The following is a 14,180-nucleotide window of genomic DNA, read 5'->3' on the forward strand; positions in this document are numbered from 1 at the left end:
TTTGTCGTCTTTTTTCATTTAATTTTAAATTGTTTTCATGTTTTTAAAGTGTTTAAGGTTTTACTGCTGCTGCTTATTTATTTGTCAATAAACTACATTTCAAAAGAAACATGGTTGATTTTTGTATTAATGAATTCTACAAATTTATGTAGAAGATGGATTTCCATTTTAATTACGTTTTTATCCCTCAAAGGTTTTTAATCCCTTTTTACCAGATTGCTTGTTCTATTCTGTTGGTGGATTCTGTAAAATACCGCGCGTTGTTGACCATTTGAAGGGTGAGGGTTTAGCTGTGCCCTTTTGTGGCATTTACTTAAATATATACTGTATATGTTTTGGGGATTTATTTATTGGCTACAGTAGAGACGGACTGGACATGGGGAGACAGGAGACTGAAGAGACACACAGCAAAAATCGTGTGAGCACTAAAGGGTTGAGGCATTACATGTTCTATTGTGAAAATGGCAGATCTACATGCTCACAACGCTTGAGCAAGCAGGTAGGCCTACATCGGCTATTTTCACAATTTCTTGCCTCTGCTTGACAACTTGTCATTTTGGAGTGTAGGCCTACTAAAAAGTCCTTATGTGCATGCTATGTTGCATGCAAATTTCTCCCCAAAAAAAATATTTGGGGACCCGAGTCGGACCCATGCACAGCAGATTGAGAACCATGTACTGCAGGGCAGGCATAGGCTATCAGGGGTTTCAACATTTTCAGGCCAAGGACCCCTTAGCTGAGAGAGATGAAGCAGGGACCCCCAGATTCCATATAGTTTCGTTTGACAGTACATCAGTGTATTTTGGATTCACGTCAATTTGTGTGTTCAGATATTGAACCACTTCGTCAATACTTAATAAACTTGACCTTTCACTCTGTACTTAGTCTGCTCTTTTTCCCCTCTACACCAAACCTCTTTGCCGAAAATAGACGACAAGCTCACTGCGAGGCGTTGTGAGCTTGTAGATCTGCTATTTTTGTCTAAAGTTCTCAAGAATATGGACGTTAGGGTTCAAGTGGTTAATACAAAAAAGGAGAAAAAAGCTTCTATCAAACAAAAAATTTGAAGGACCCCCTGTAGTAACTCTGAGGACCCCCTAGGGGTCCCGGACCCCCTGTTGAAGTCCCCTGGGCTATTATACTTCTGCAGTATTTATTCCCCCCCGCAAGGGGCGCTTGCTTTTTTCCCCACGCCCGGAAGTATCGCCTGTGACGTTTTAACTTTTTGTGCAAACGACAACGAGAAAGTGATGAGGACATTTTATAATAAACACAGTTAGCCTGCGAGCTAAGCTAGGCGGTGAGCTCAGGCTCACTCACACAGCGGTTCACGTTGTTCCCCCCCCCCCCCCCAACCCCAAGTTCCAAAATTAAACAGGGTTTTTAGTTTAGTTCAACATTGTTTTTTAATGTTACAAATTGAGGACGATGATGTCAACAAAGAAGTGGGCCGCACGGGAAACGACTGTATAGTAAACACCCTGGTAAGTTATCCTAACTAGCTGTTAGCTTTTAGCCGATGTTCTCTTAATGCTAATAACGTTGCGTTGGCGAATGTGCTGCCGCTCTCCCTAGCGTTGTTGGTAGGTGTTAGCTTGTGGCTACTGCGCAGCATTATCTATCTATCTGCTGCTTCTAGCGTTGGGCTGGTGGTATATTTTGTATTTTATGTGGACCAAAGCACATTTCCACAACGTACGCAGCTTAATTATGTTACAAAATTATTCTAGTCATGGTGGTCTGGTGCAAACCTAACTAAACTAATCCCGGCTCTGCTACATAAGAGAAAGCATTGGTGGTGCAGGGATTCTTACTCAACCCTTTTTTTTATTTCAACGACCCCTCTGGCACTGCGGTTTGATATGCATTAGGACAGTGTTTCTCAAACCTTTACATTTCAAGGTCTCCCTTTACTCTGACAGCGTACAAATTGGTTCCATTTGTATGCTGTCATAAAGGAACCCACAGAGTCCTTGGAATCCACTTTTAAGAAACACTGTATCATTAGGCCAGTGGTCTTAACCTTTTTCATATCATGGTCCATTTTACTTATTGGTCATTTGAGCCACGGACCACCATTTGATGAGATTTAGCCTCTCAGACCCAACACTTTGAATATGTTATTGTTGCATGAGAATTTGCCCACGATTCCATGCTGTGTTGATGTGGTACCATATGGGAGACTTGATCAGGCAAAATGTCGCTCAAAATAACAGTTCTTCTACATTCTCTAATCGTGTAGACAGACGACTTGTTGTAACTATTAAGTCTTGAGTGTAAAACACACACTCGAGAGTTAAAGATCTAACAAGGGTCCATTTGGTTACCACCAACTCTCCACCATTTAGCTGGGGACCCCCTGGAACCCCCTCAAGGACCCCTGGTTGAAAACCACTGCATTAAAGACCACAGGGCCCCCATTTCATACAATGTTCTATCTCACTCTGGAACCCCAGTCTACACTTTAAAATACTGTAATGCAAATATCAATCATTTAGCTGGGTGTGGACCCCATGGGAACTCCTTCAGCTTAAGTTAAGGTCCCCTGGGGCAGGGGTTCTCAACCTTTTCAGGCCGACCCCACTGTCTGAACTTTTGGCTTAAGAACTATCATGACATAAATCAGGGGTTCTCAAAGCTTTTTAGGCTCCCACTAAGCACGCCGTCTAAAAGTGGTCTAATAGTGGTATAGATTTGAAAGTTTTTTTGTTGTCTAAACTTAAACGAGACGACTAATAGACGTCTAATAGTCGTCTAAATGCAGACCGTCTATATTTAGACGTCTATTAGTCGTCTTTTCGTCTAGACAAAAAAACGTTCAAATCTATACCACTATTAGACCACTTTTAGACGGCGTGCTTAGTGGGCTGTGACCCCCAAAATAAACATATTTGCACTGGGGACCCCCACCCTGACAAGCACTTGGAATTGTAGGTGTTACATTTAATGTGACTGGGTTCCACAGATAAATATTGTGAAACTGGCAGATCTACATGCTCACAACGCCAGTGCGAGGTGTTGTGAGCATGTAGATCTGCTATTTTCACAATGTTCACCTCTTGCTTACTTAATATTTGACAGTTTGGCCAGTTTGGTATTAAAACGGTCTTGAAAGTCCTTACATTTTTACTTCATAAATGTGCAGACACCCTGTATACACTTATACTGTGTGTTGGTTTGTTTACCGTTAAATGGGGGGGGGGGGGGGGGGGGGGGAGGGATACATTAAGCTAATCATCTGGGGACCCCACAAAATAATTTGGGGACCCCACTTCTGGGTCCCGACCCCAAGTCTGAGAACCACTGAGATAGATGAATGTATGCCCACTAACCTGTAGTGGTACCAGCTCTGATTAATAAACGTTAAACATGTGAAGGAATTTGTTTCCGCATACTCAAATTTAATGAGACCATATTGTGAAAATAATATTACCCCCACCATCATTTAGATGACACAACAAATGTATATACATGTATTATAAATTTGATATGGCTCCTCCAATCTTTTGATGACATTAATGTATTTTAGCATAGATTCAAAGGTAGTTCATACGAAGATGGAACAGCAGACATTCACTAACATGTATGTAAATTAGCCAGTTGTAAGAGATAGTAGATTGTGTGCTTTAATAATTTCTATGTAATTACAGAATTTATACAGTTAAAATTAGTATCAGATTTCAACCAAATCATCACCCACCCACAGAAAATGATGACATGCGGTAAGATAATGAGAACAATTTAGTTTGGTCCAGTACATAGTCTGATAAGGGATTAAGTGACTTCATTATTGGGTAACTTGTATTTTATAATCTGTTGTATTGGTATTTAGTGCCCATGTCAGATTCTGCCAGTTTAAAAGGCCTACGTGTTTTTGGCTGTTAGCTGCAACGTTATGGGGAATTAAGAATGATCTGCTGTACAGTACATACATGTTAACCATAGAAACTTGGATAGCAATCAGTGACTGGGCTGGGGAATATGACATCAATAGCACTATTATTTTTTGTTAGGTTTTGCTTCAATTAATCGATTATGAATGATTCTTACAAAAAAGGGGAAAATGGCAGATTAACAAGCTCACTTGTAGATCGCCTATTACATTAGTACAGTTACAGTAGTCACCAATGTACGTACAATAAAGTATAACAAGAGTTGAGTGGTTAATCAACCTAATTGATAAAGTTGATTATAAAAATATACATATTAAAAATGTATTGTTAATTATTTGATTTATAAGAATAGAAAACTGAAGAAGAAAAGAGAAATTAACCTACACAAGTAAGATTAAGTCATTTTGATTAGTTCATTTTAATTGCCCAGGCCTAGAGCAGGGGTCTTGAACAGGGGGTCCTCAGAGTTAGTACAGGGGGTCCTCCAAATCTTCCAATCCTTTTTATATTAACAACTTGAACCCTAGTGTCCATATTCTGAGAACTGTAGCCAAAAATAGCAGATCTACAAGCTCGTAGATCAGCTATTTTTGGCAAAGTGGTTGGGTATATAGAGGGGGAAAAGAGCAGACCAAGTACAGAGTGAAAGGTCAAGTCTATTAGGTAATGATGACTGCTAAAGTGGTTAAATATCTGAAAACACAAATTGACATGAATCTAAAATACACTGATGATTGTGCTGTCAAACAATGAAACTAGGGAATCTATGAAAAGGTTGTGGGGGTCCCTTCTTAAGGGGTCCTTGGCCTGAAAACGTTGGAGGACCCCTGCCCTAGAGTGTGACTAAAGTTTTTTCTTTTCTTCCTCCCACCAGGTGAGTTCCTGTCCAGGGACTTCGGTCCATGTCATTTGGACCTCGGGGCTCCGGGCTGAACTAGCATGAAGATGGCCGACTCGGAGAAGACAACAGAGGAGTTCTTGGACGCTGAAAGCCTGCCAGAGTGCCCTGTTGACGCAGAGCCAGTCACTGCCTCCGTCAAGGGGGAGCAGGAGGACTCGCTCAAGACGGAGACCACGCCCACTACCAGCTCACCGCCGAGGGAGAAGGAAGGAGATGTCAGCCCCGAGCCTGGACTCCTCTCCATGCCGTGCCTCATGAAGGAGCTGCACAGAGACTCCCCTGAGTCTCAGCACGCTTCCACAGGGAGCGACAGGCCCGTCTCCCGCCACGTTTATGAGAGTGACTCCTCCAATGCCTGCATGGTGTCCCCCTCCTCCAGCGGCCACCTGGCTGACTCGGACACGCTCTCCTCAGGGGAAGAAAGGTCCGTTCCTCAGGTAGGAGGAGCAGGGGAAGCAGCCAACATGGAAGCCGGCGCTGATCCTGGGCAGGCGACGGGAGGGCAAACGTCTGCGGTGGTCGCAGGGGGCAGAAAATCCAGGAGATCGAGATCAGAGAGTGAAATGCCCGCCAACGCGATGGCGGCGAAGAAAAACCGCTGCCAGCCCTCCACGGCGTCATCGGTGGTTGGAGGGCAAGAAAAGCAAACCAACGGCAAGTTGTCCAAAGTGAAGGGCCATCGGAGCCAGAAGCACAAAGAACGCATGCGTCTGTTGAGACAGAAACGCGAGGCGGCAGCGCGGAAGAAGTACAACCTGCTGCAGGACAGCAGTACGAGTGACAGCGAACTCACGTGCGACTCCAGCACCAGCACCTCCGACGATGACGACGACGAGACCTCGGGAGGGGGCAAGACAATCAACACAGACATACCAGGTAACGCATTAGGACTGTCATTTTTGAGTACAGCAACCACTTGATCTCTGTCGTGTGGCAAAAATAGCTGATGGAAAAGAGCTGTGATTATTAGAACCAGACTGACTTTCTTCTTGGGTCCGATCCCAATTTTGATGACTACATCTCCCGAAGGATTATGGGAATTTGAGTTTTACAGTAGGAAACGTTCTATCCCGACTTTAAGTCTGTTTTGCAATCAACGGTTGAAAACGGCAGTTACTGTGTTAAGTATATATTAAACTTGAATATATGAAAAGAACCTGAACTAATTTACTACCGGAATATTTAAACAAACTGCTCATTATATCCCGGTTATTGTTTTCCGTTTTTCTTACCTTTTAAAAGTAGTCACCGCATATCCATCTCAAGTAAATCCAGTAAGATCGTGCACGATCCACATGCACCATGCGTCACGGCGTTTGTGAAAAAAGACGGCACATTAATCCATCCAATACAAGCTAACTAGTTGCCATGTTTATACTGCGGGACAGGAAACAGAGAAATGGGCGTTTTCCTGCTAAATCTAACATGGGACCCAATGCAGAGCAGTTTTTTTCATTTCCGGTTGAGCAGATGAACACCAGCGTGATCGTTGGATTAAATGAAATAAAAAATAAATCTGTCATATCTCGTCATTGGTTCAGAGGGCTTTTTAAAATAGTCAATATTTATATAAATATAAAATACACATATCTGAACTTTATTTTATTTAACCACGTCCTATTCAAGACATTTAAAAAATGGCAGAACTACAAGCTCACAATGTCTCAATGAGTTGGGAGCTTGTAGAATGACTATTCTTTTTAAATATTAAAAGGTTAACAATTGGAACACATAAACGTTACAGATTTCTTTTTTTGGTTCAGGTTCTTGTTGTGAGCTTGCAGATCAGCTATTTTTGTCACCCGACACTGGTATACGATTGAGTATAAAAGCTATTTTTAGGAATTTTCAAAAAGGAAACACCAGGTTTAAAGTTGTTTAACATGCTTGATGCTTCAGATTGAGACCTAATTGTTTTTTTTAGGAAATCCTAATCACATTGTTCACATAGCTTATCGTGTCTGCACATTGTAATTACAAATCAATACAGGTGCTGTTTTGCTTGTTTGTTTGCTTATTATTGTTTCACCTGAGTATTTATGTTCTCATTCATGATTTGTCTTCATTCACCATTGCCATGGGTATATTTACACATTTACATGTTGAAGAGCATTGTGTAGTAGTGAGTGTTCCGTCTCTGTCTAGATGTATGTTTGCATGCTGTGGAAATCTAGGGACTTTATTCAACTTAAAGTTAAATGTCCTAAATTGGTTCATTTATAGGCTAACCTCTGTTGCTATTTCTGTGCGTCCAGGAGTGAGCCATTTTTATTAGGTTTTTTGCTCTGAATAGGCCTATGCCATGTTATGTTAGTGGTTAGTCTGACTTGTTGCGAGTGATGCTACTTTTCACTGGTATTATTCTGAGTAACACATGTAGTCGCCAAGTTGTGTATCTGAGAATCAAAGTTAATAATTATTGGTGCGAAAATATGCCATGAATATGATCGATACATTTGTATTTGGAAGATTATATTACTTTTTCTAACAGAGAGGAGTTTGGTCGAAGTAGCCGTCTTTTTTCAGTACACCAAATAGGTCTGCATAACTTGTCAATCCCGGCTATATGTATGGAATGGAATTCAACTGCTGTCCAGTGTCCTGTGTAATGGTGGGTTTCGAACGGGCCTAATCCCCAAAGCCCCGATTTGTTGTTGGTGTGACACTTTCTTCCAGATCCAAAGCAGAGGCTCAGTCTTGGGCTTTGCTTTTAGTTTTAATGAAGCATTTGGTTCAGTTGAACGGTCTCCGTAGTACCAGTCCAGCAATGTCTCAAATTGCTCGTCTTTTAACATTGAAACGTCTCTCTCAACATTGTCTTAACAGAGTTTGGTTGCCTGTTTCATTTGCCATCATTGTGGCAAACTGGGAACTAAGCTAAACTACCGATTTAGTTTTATAGACACATTATAGGCTGTCTAAGTAATAATACTACATTGTTGCATTAATGAGTTTGTTTATTTTATGTCCCACCATAGACATTAGTCATCATTAGTTGCTGGTAGCCTGTGTCAGTTCATATTTAACCAACTTATTTGTTTTTCTAACTGATGACATTTTGCAGCTAACACATTTAGATTTTGGAGGTTTATACTTTAAATCATCTGCGTTATTTGCCTGTCTTCTTCAGTTTCATCACTTAACACATGATCCAAACATGAGCAAACAAATCACTCATCTATCTACTATTATGGGGCTTGTGTAGAAAAGTTATCAACCATTTCTTCATCCTGCACACAGACCGCATGACGTGTAGTCCATCATTAGCATGAAAGACGATCTGCACGTAACCAAAAACAAGTCATTTTCTTTCTAAAACAAAACAAAAAAAGTCCACCTCCGAAGCATGAAAAGTCCTACTGTATTTTCTTATGGCTTGGCCTCAATGTCTTTAAAGCTGGCTTCAGACGTGCAACGGAGAGATCCAGAGTGGGTGCACAGATTCATGGTCTGTTGGACAGCGGCTCGTGGGACAGAAACAGCATCGGCAGTGTTTTGGAGGAGGCCATGACGCGTTTCGCTGTGATGCAACGGCAGACCGAGGAGCGCTTCCGCGTCTGGATGGAGAAGCTCACGCGCCTCGACTCGGACGACGACGATTCGTCCAAACACTCGAGCGACGCACTGGACGGTCTGCACCGCCGTGGCCGGAGGGCTCGTCCTTCCCCTCCCAGTTCCTTTCTACCCTCGTCGGAGTCGGCGGAGACCATGGCCGCGTACATGTTGACCCGAGAGAACATGAACCTCACGCCCGCCCCTATGAACAACAACATCCTACCTGAAGCGGTCACTCCAAATGGGAACCTGGGAGTTCCTGACCCTGGTGTCTTGAATGTTTAGATTTTTGCCATGTATGTCACACCATCTGGACTCCTTTTTTAGATGACTTAAAAAAGGTCCACACCTTTGCAGCCATTATTATGGCTCAGTCAAGTTGCATACTGTTGCTAAAAGAGTCAGTTATATGAAGAGTTTGAGGACGATTAAACTGAACGTTCACCAATACATGCAAGTGGGCCTAATAGGCTGTTGAAACGGAGAGGCTTCTTTCTGCATGCTGTACACTACAGGACCTGAAAGCCTGGACATCTGCTGGCAATGAATCACTGTGAGATCTGACATGGATAACTGGCCTGGCCCTCTGGGGTGCTGTTCAGCCTAAAAGACTTCCTGGATTTAATGTAGAATCCTGTTTACCGTTGATAAAACAGACAGGCTTATAGGCTATGTTGGATTTAAGTCAGGGCTCTTGTTTTATTTCTTTGTCGTATGGCCTATTCTAAGAGTTTTCTTGTTTACTAGCCTTCTCTCTATCTTTCCTTCTCACGTTCACCTTCTCGTACACACGCAGACACAGACACACACAGTTGAAATTAATGTAAGTTATACAGAATGTGCATTACAGACCAGGCAGCCATTATTAAAGTGCTAATACTGTAGGTTGGGGGCTGCTGTTTCATAGATAGCATGTGCCTTGTCATCTTGAATTCATGCTGGGAATGATAACCTTTTTCTCTTTTTAAGTTCAAGTTCAAGGCAGTTTGTTAGCATCCAGGCCCTTTGAACTGGGCCTGCACTTTTCTCATAATCGATCTAGAACTTTTTTCAACTTAGCAACCGATGCTTTGGTTGCGTAGCTTTACTAACAAACAAAAGAAAAAAATGATTTGCCTATAATATATTATTAATGCAATAGACTAACAAACACACATTTTCACATTTGTTTTAAGAATGTATTTTGTAGGGAGTGAAGACTAGATTTACCTTTTTTCTTTTTTCTTTTTACATTGTTGTTTTTAGTTCATCTTTGCTGCCAAACTGCCCTTGTGCAGTAATAACTGAAACTAGTGAGGGAGAAATGACTCCCAACGTTTGTTTTTACTAGCCTATGTATAGACAATGAGCTTTGAATATGGTATGTGGTCTTTCATTGTAGGTATATGGCTGCAATATGAATAGCCTCAAATCTCTAATATCCATATATCACCCTGTTTAGGTTTACATGCACTGGTATTCTTTCTGCCAGGTTGGCCTGTTTCTACCAAAATGCTGCCTTTTTTTCCCTCTCTTTTCAGTTTGTACTTTAGTAGTTCTCTCTATGTTTACCACTCCTAAGCCTGGCGTTGGTTTTTCAATACGCCCCACACCCGGCGATTGCAGATCTACAACCTAGATCTACTTGTAGATCGACTAGTTTCTCATAAATAAATGAAAAGTCAATGTAGGGCTGCAAGTGGTTAAACTAGGAGATCTACTGCATTTGATACAGCTGCATGGCAACGTTTACAGATTTCCAAAATCTCTAGAATGGACTGATCCTGCTGACGGTGAAGTGTCCTTCCCGGGTTCACATCCTGTGGTCTTTTGGATGAACTATGAATGTTCTCCTCTTCGATCCTCTTTTCCAAACACTTTGCAAGACACAGACGACCATGGCGTCACAGGCCTGTTAACTTCACACTCCAAAAAACACTACCTAATCATCACGGACACTGAAGAGATCCCCCAGCCTAATCCTATCGATTTAGTTAGCATATTAATGTTGCATTTTATGTATGTGTATTTGTAGGCTTGTGCCAATTAGTTCTACGATTATTTCGACTGAGTGCATCCAAGTATTGTCCTTCCTGTTGCATGTGATTCCTCACGTGGTTATGTACATTTGTTTTGAGAATGTTCAAGACCAAATATACATTTTTGTTTTTATGAGCAAGAACACAACATTGGCAATGTTGATAGAACTGTAATGTCATTTTCTCATCTAGTTTCTCTTGGTTTTATGGTTTTGTTTTAAATCTCTTTTCATATTGCTTTGATTTTGGAACATGACGATGAATTTGCCATTTTGTTTTAAGTAGACCCAATAAGTTGTCTGAACAGGTTAGCACACACAGACACCGTACAAATGGCTCTGTGACTCAACAGTGTCATAATTGAGGACAGTCTAGTGTTTACCAAAGAGATTAGACTGGTTTACTTTATATTGGTCCTTTTCATCTCCAGTGTCTACATTGCTAGTGCTTTGCATTTATAAATGCCAAGTTTGTTCTGGTGATGCTGGTGAATGTTTTGTGGTGCTGTGTCCCAACACCTTTTGACTCTCCTGCAGGGAATCATTCTTTTGGCTCAGTTTTTGGTTTTTAGTTACAGTTTTTTGCTTTTATTCGGCATCACAGAATATGAGGTTTTGCATCCTGGTTGTAGTTTTTGTGAATGGCTTATTATTTTAAGGGCAATAAACAAAGACCGAAAATAATTGTTGCAGCATGTTTTAGTTCATTATAGAAGCCATGCACACACACAACCAATTATCGACCATTTCCGCCTATAATAACATGCCCAAAATAGGGGTGCCATGTTTAAAGTGGTTAATATTTGCTAATCTTGCACGCACAAATGTATAGGGCCTATCATTACTGCACTAAGGGTTAGTAAAATAGAATAAAAAATCAACTTCAGTGTCAACACATCTCCTATGAATCACTACATACTTTTCATTTGTCTTCATTTATGGTTGAAGTATTTGGCAATCCTTGATGTTTGCAACACAGCAAATTACCAAATTTGCAATAAGTGCATAGTACATAATTTTTGCATTTGGATTAATACTTTTGTCAGGGCTGTCAGCTTAGCCTTAGACTATTGTAGATGGAATAGTCTTATTTCTTTTAGACTGGAACACTGTACCGTGGCTGTCTATTCCAAACTCAATCCTAATCCTCGCCGGGCATCATCTGAATAATTGTTATGAACAAGTGTTTTCTTTGTTTTCTGCAGACGGGCCTCCAGTAGTGGGTCACTATGATATTTCTGACACTGATTCTAACCAGGAGAGTATGAGTATGGAGACTGTCCGCGCCACGGTGATAAAGCATGAGCTAAAAACACACAGAGACCAGGATATGGCCGCTCACTCTGGGTGTATAAGAGCTCTGAGGAGCACTTTCTCAGGTCAGTTACAAACCCGGTGTATCCAACTGAAAATATCCACTCCTCTGAATGAAGACCAGACAGTTTTAGACTCTCGGTGTCACCAATATGCAACATACCATGTGGGGGGAAAAGGTTCTGACTTTCAGCCTTTTACCAATCTCAGCAAGACGTCTTTTTGAAGTACTGTCTCCTGTCTTATCTTCCCGTTCTTGGCTGTCTTGCTTTTTTAGCACCGACCATTTTTCCAGCTCTGCTTCAGCACAGGAAATTGATGAAGTTGACTTTGTGAACGAATGTATTTACTAGTCATTTGTTGAGCGTTAAACTCCACCCAATCCAGTCGGCCATGGAAATAGTCCAGAAATCCATTTAACCGATTTGTCCTCCCTGTCTGTGTCAAAGCACTTGCTTTTGTCTTTTGTGTCGGCGAACACCTGTGGCTCTCCGTGGCTCCCGGTCCTATTGAAAGTGTGTGATTGTTTTTCCTCTGTGTGTTTCAGGCCACATGGAGGCAGAGCTGTCCCACAGGGAGAGTTCTCAGCACAAGGGCCCCATTAACGTTGCCTCCTCAGATAGTGAAGTGGAAATAGTAGGAGTGCAGGAAAACACACGGTAAAGATGGTCTCTTCCACCTTTTTCCTATGACAATTATTGTCTTCCAAATATGTGCTAAACCCAAGTTTTGGTTGTGATTCTAGTTGCGGAACTTTAATTGACCTTTTAGTTGTGTTAACCTTGTTTGAAAATGTTCACCTATAATTTCATGCCTGAAGTTGAGACGTCTGGTTGAAATCTGTGTTAATGAATAGAAAACATTGCTTGAAACCAAGTAACAGCCTTTAAAAGAAATATATATACCCGTATTTTCCGGACTATAAGGCGCACTTAAAAGCCTTTAATTTTCTCAAAAAACTACAGTGCGCCTTATAGTCCAGTGCGCCTTATATATGGATCATTCATTGACATTGACATTCCCTTTAGCACAGCTCCATCTGTTGGATGCATAACGCAACGGTAGCGTCTATTATGTGCGCCTTATAGTCAGGTGCGCCTTATATATGAAAACAGTTTGAAAATAGACCATTCATTGACAGTGCGCCTTATAGTCAGGTGCGCCTTATAGTCCAGAAAATACTGTATTATGTACTGTCTGCTATATGCACACCACCAGATGAGAATAACTAACCATATTTGTACTTAAATCTTAAATGGCCAGGTATTCAAAACAACAGATCTACAAGCTCAGAACGCGTCCTGTCCATTGTGACACATTGTGAGCTTGTAGGTTGTCTAATTTTGGCAAATACATTTGGTGTAGAGTGTTGTGAAAAGCGGTACTGTACCGTTGCAACACATGTCGTCCTATTGTCTAAGAATAGAGGGCTTAAGACGTGGTGAACTAAACCAGTGTTCATTTTTTCAGCAAATTTTGATTTAGTCTTTTGAATAAGACACCATTTAGTTATAGTCCTGTCTTAGTCTTATGATTTTTTTTTTAGTCTAGTCTTAGTCAACATATTTTAGTCTTAGTCTTGGTCTTTTGGGCTTAGTCAAAGTCTTTTAGTCTTTGTCTTTTGGGCTAAATGTAACCACATAACTAATAACTAATAAGTCATTGTCTTCTACTGCCTGTTACTTGGTCAAACTAAACCATACATAAAAGATAAGTATTTGGCTTTAATTTCATTGCAGTTACATACCAGTGTCTTAGTCTTTTGAATAACACAAATAATAGTCTTAGTCTTCTGAAATTGTTTTAGTCTAGTCTACCGGTAGTCTTATCGACAAAACATCAAAATCTTGTAGTCTTTTAGTCTTTAGTCAACAAAATTAACACTGAACACTTGAATGTGTTGTGCAGTTGTGCCCATCCTTGTGGCGGAGTCATCAAGAGTCTGTCCTCCTGGAAGGCCAACTCTGCAGAGCCGCTGAACAGCACGAGGCAGCAGCCTGGGCCACAGCTCTGGACTAGCATTTCACCTCAGCCAAACTGGGTGTCCCCTCCCGAGGTGGTCGACCTCACCCTGGACGAGGACGCCGGACACAAATACCTGCTCTGAGTAAACTTGTACCATCCCCACGCCTCCCTCCCAGGGGTGTCGCACCAAATTCTGGGCCCTGGGGGTACAAGGATTCACTGCGTTGTTTTGTGCTTTAACTATTGAAAAATAGCAGAATATACAAGCTCACAGCGCGGCACCGAGTGCCACGCTGCGAGCTTGTATATCTGCTTTTTTCAGAAAAATCTTGAAAATGTGTGCAAGTCTTTTAAGTATTTTATTTTTTTTGTTTGTTTTCTATGTCAGTGGTGCTCAAACCTTTTCATGTGAAGGACCCCCAAAATGATATGTATTTGACCACGGACACCCATCTCAAAATATTTCGTTCCAGGGACCCCCCATAAGCAAAGTTAGAGTTACAAATGTTCGCTTAAAAAAATACATATTTTCAAA

At 41.3% G+C, this 14,180-nt stretch overlaps 1 protein-coding gene across 1 annotated transcript; it reads left to right on the forward strand.

Annotated features, from left to right (window-relative positions):
- Positions 1 to 1,358: 1,358 nt before the first annotated feature.
- ark2n (arkadia (rnf111) N-terminal like PKA signaling regulator 2n) lies at positions 1,359 to 13,875 on the forward strand. The gene is made up of 4 exons (XM_080743040.1): positions 1,359 to 1,484; positions 4,768 to 5,670; positions 12,228 to 12,339; positions 13,589 to 13,875. The coding sequence occupies exons 2-4, from the start codon at positions 4,833 to 4,835 to the stop codon at positions 13,785 to 13,787; spliced, it is 1,149 nt and encodes a 382-aa protein (XP_080599166.1). The 5' UTR covers positions 1,359 to 1,484; positions 4,768 to 4,832; the 3' UTR covers positions 13,788 to 13,875.
- Positions 13,876 to 14,180: the final 305 nt, after the last annotated feature.

Source organism: Nannobrachium achirus, assembly GCF_963921795.1.
Source record: "Nannobrachium achirus genome assembly, chromosome: 15".
NCBI lineage: Eukaryota > Metazoa > Chordata > Actinopteri > Myctophiformes > Myctophidae > Nannobrachium > Nannobrachium achirus.

Coding starts and splice junctions, on each gene's coding strand:
- ark2n (XM_080743040.1), top strand. CDS start 4,833: ATGAAGATGGCCGACTCGGAGAAGACAACAGAGGAGTTCTTGGACGCT. Junction 5,671..12,227: donor AATCAACACAGACATACCAG/GTAACGCATTAG, acceptor TGTGTGTTTCAG/GCCACATGGAGGCAGAGCTG. Junction 12,340..13,588: donor GGAGTGCAGGAAAACACACG/GTAAAGATGGTC, acceptor TGTGTTGTGCAG/TTGTGCCCATCCTTGTGGCG.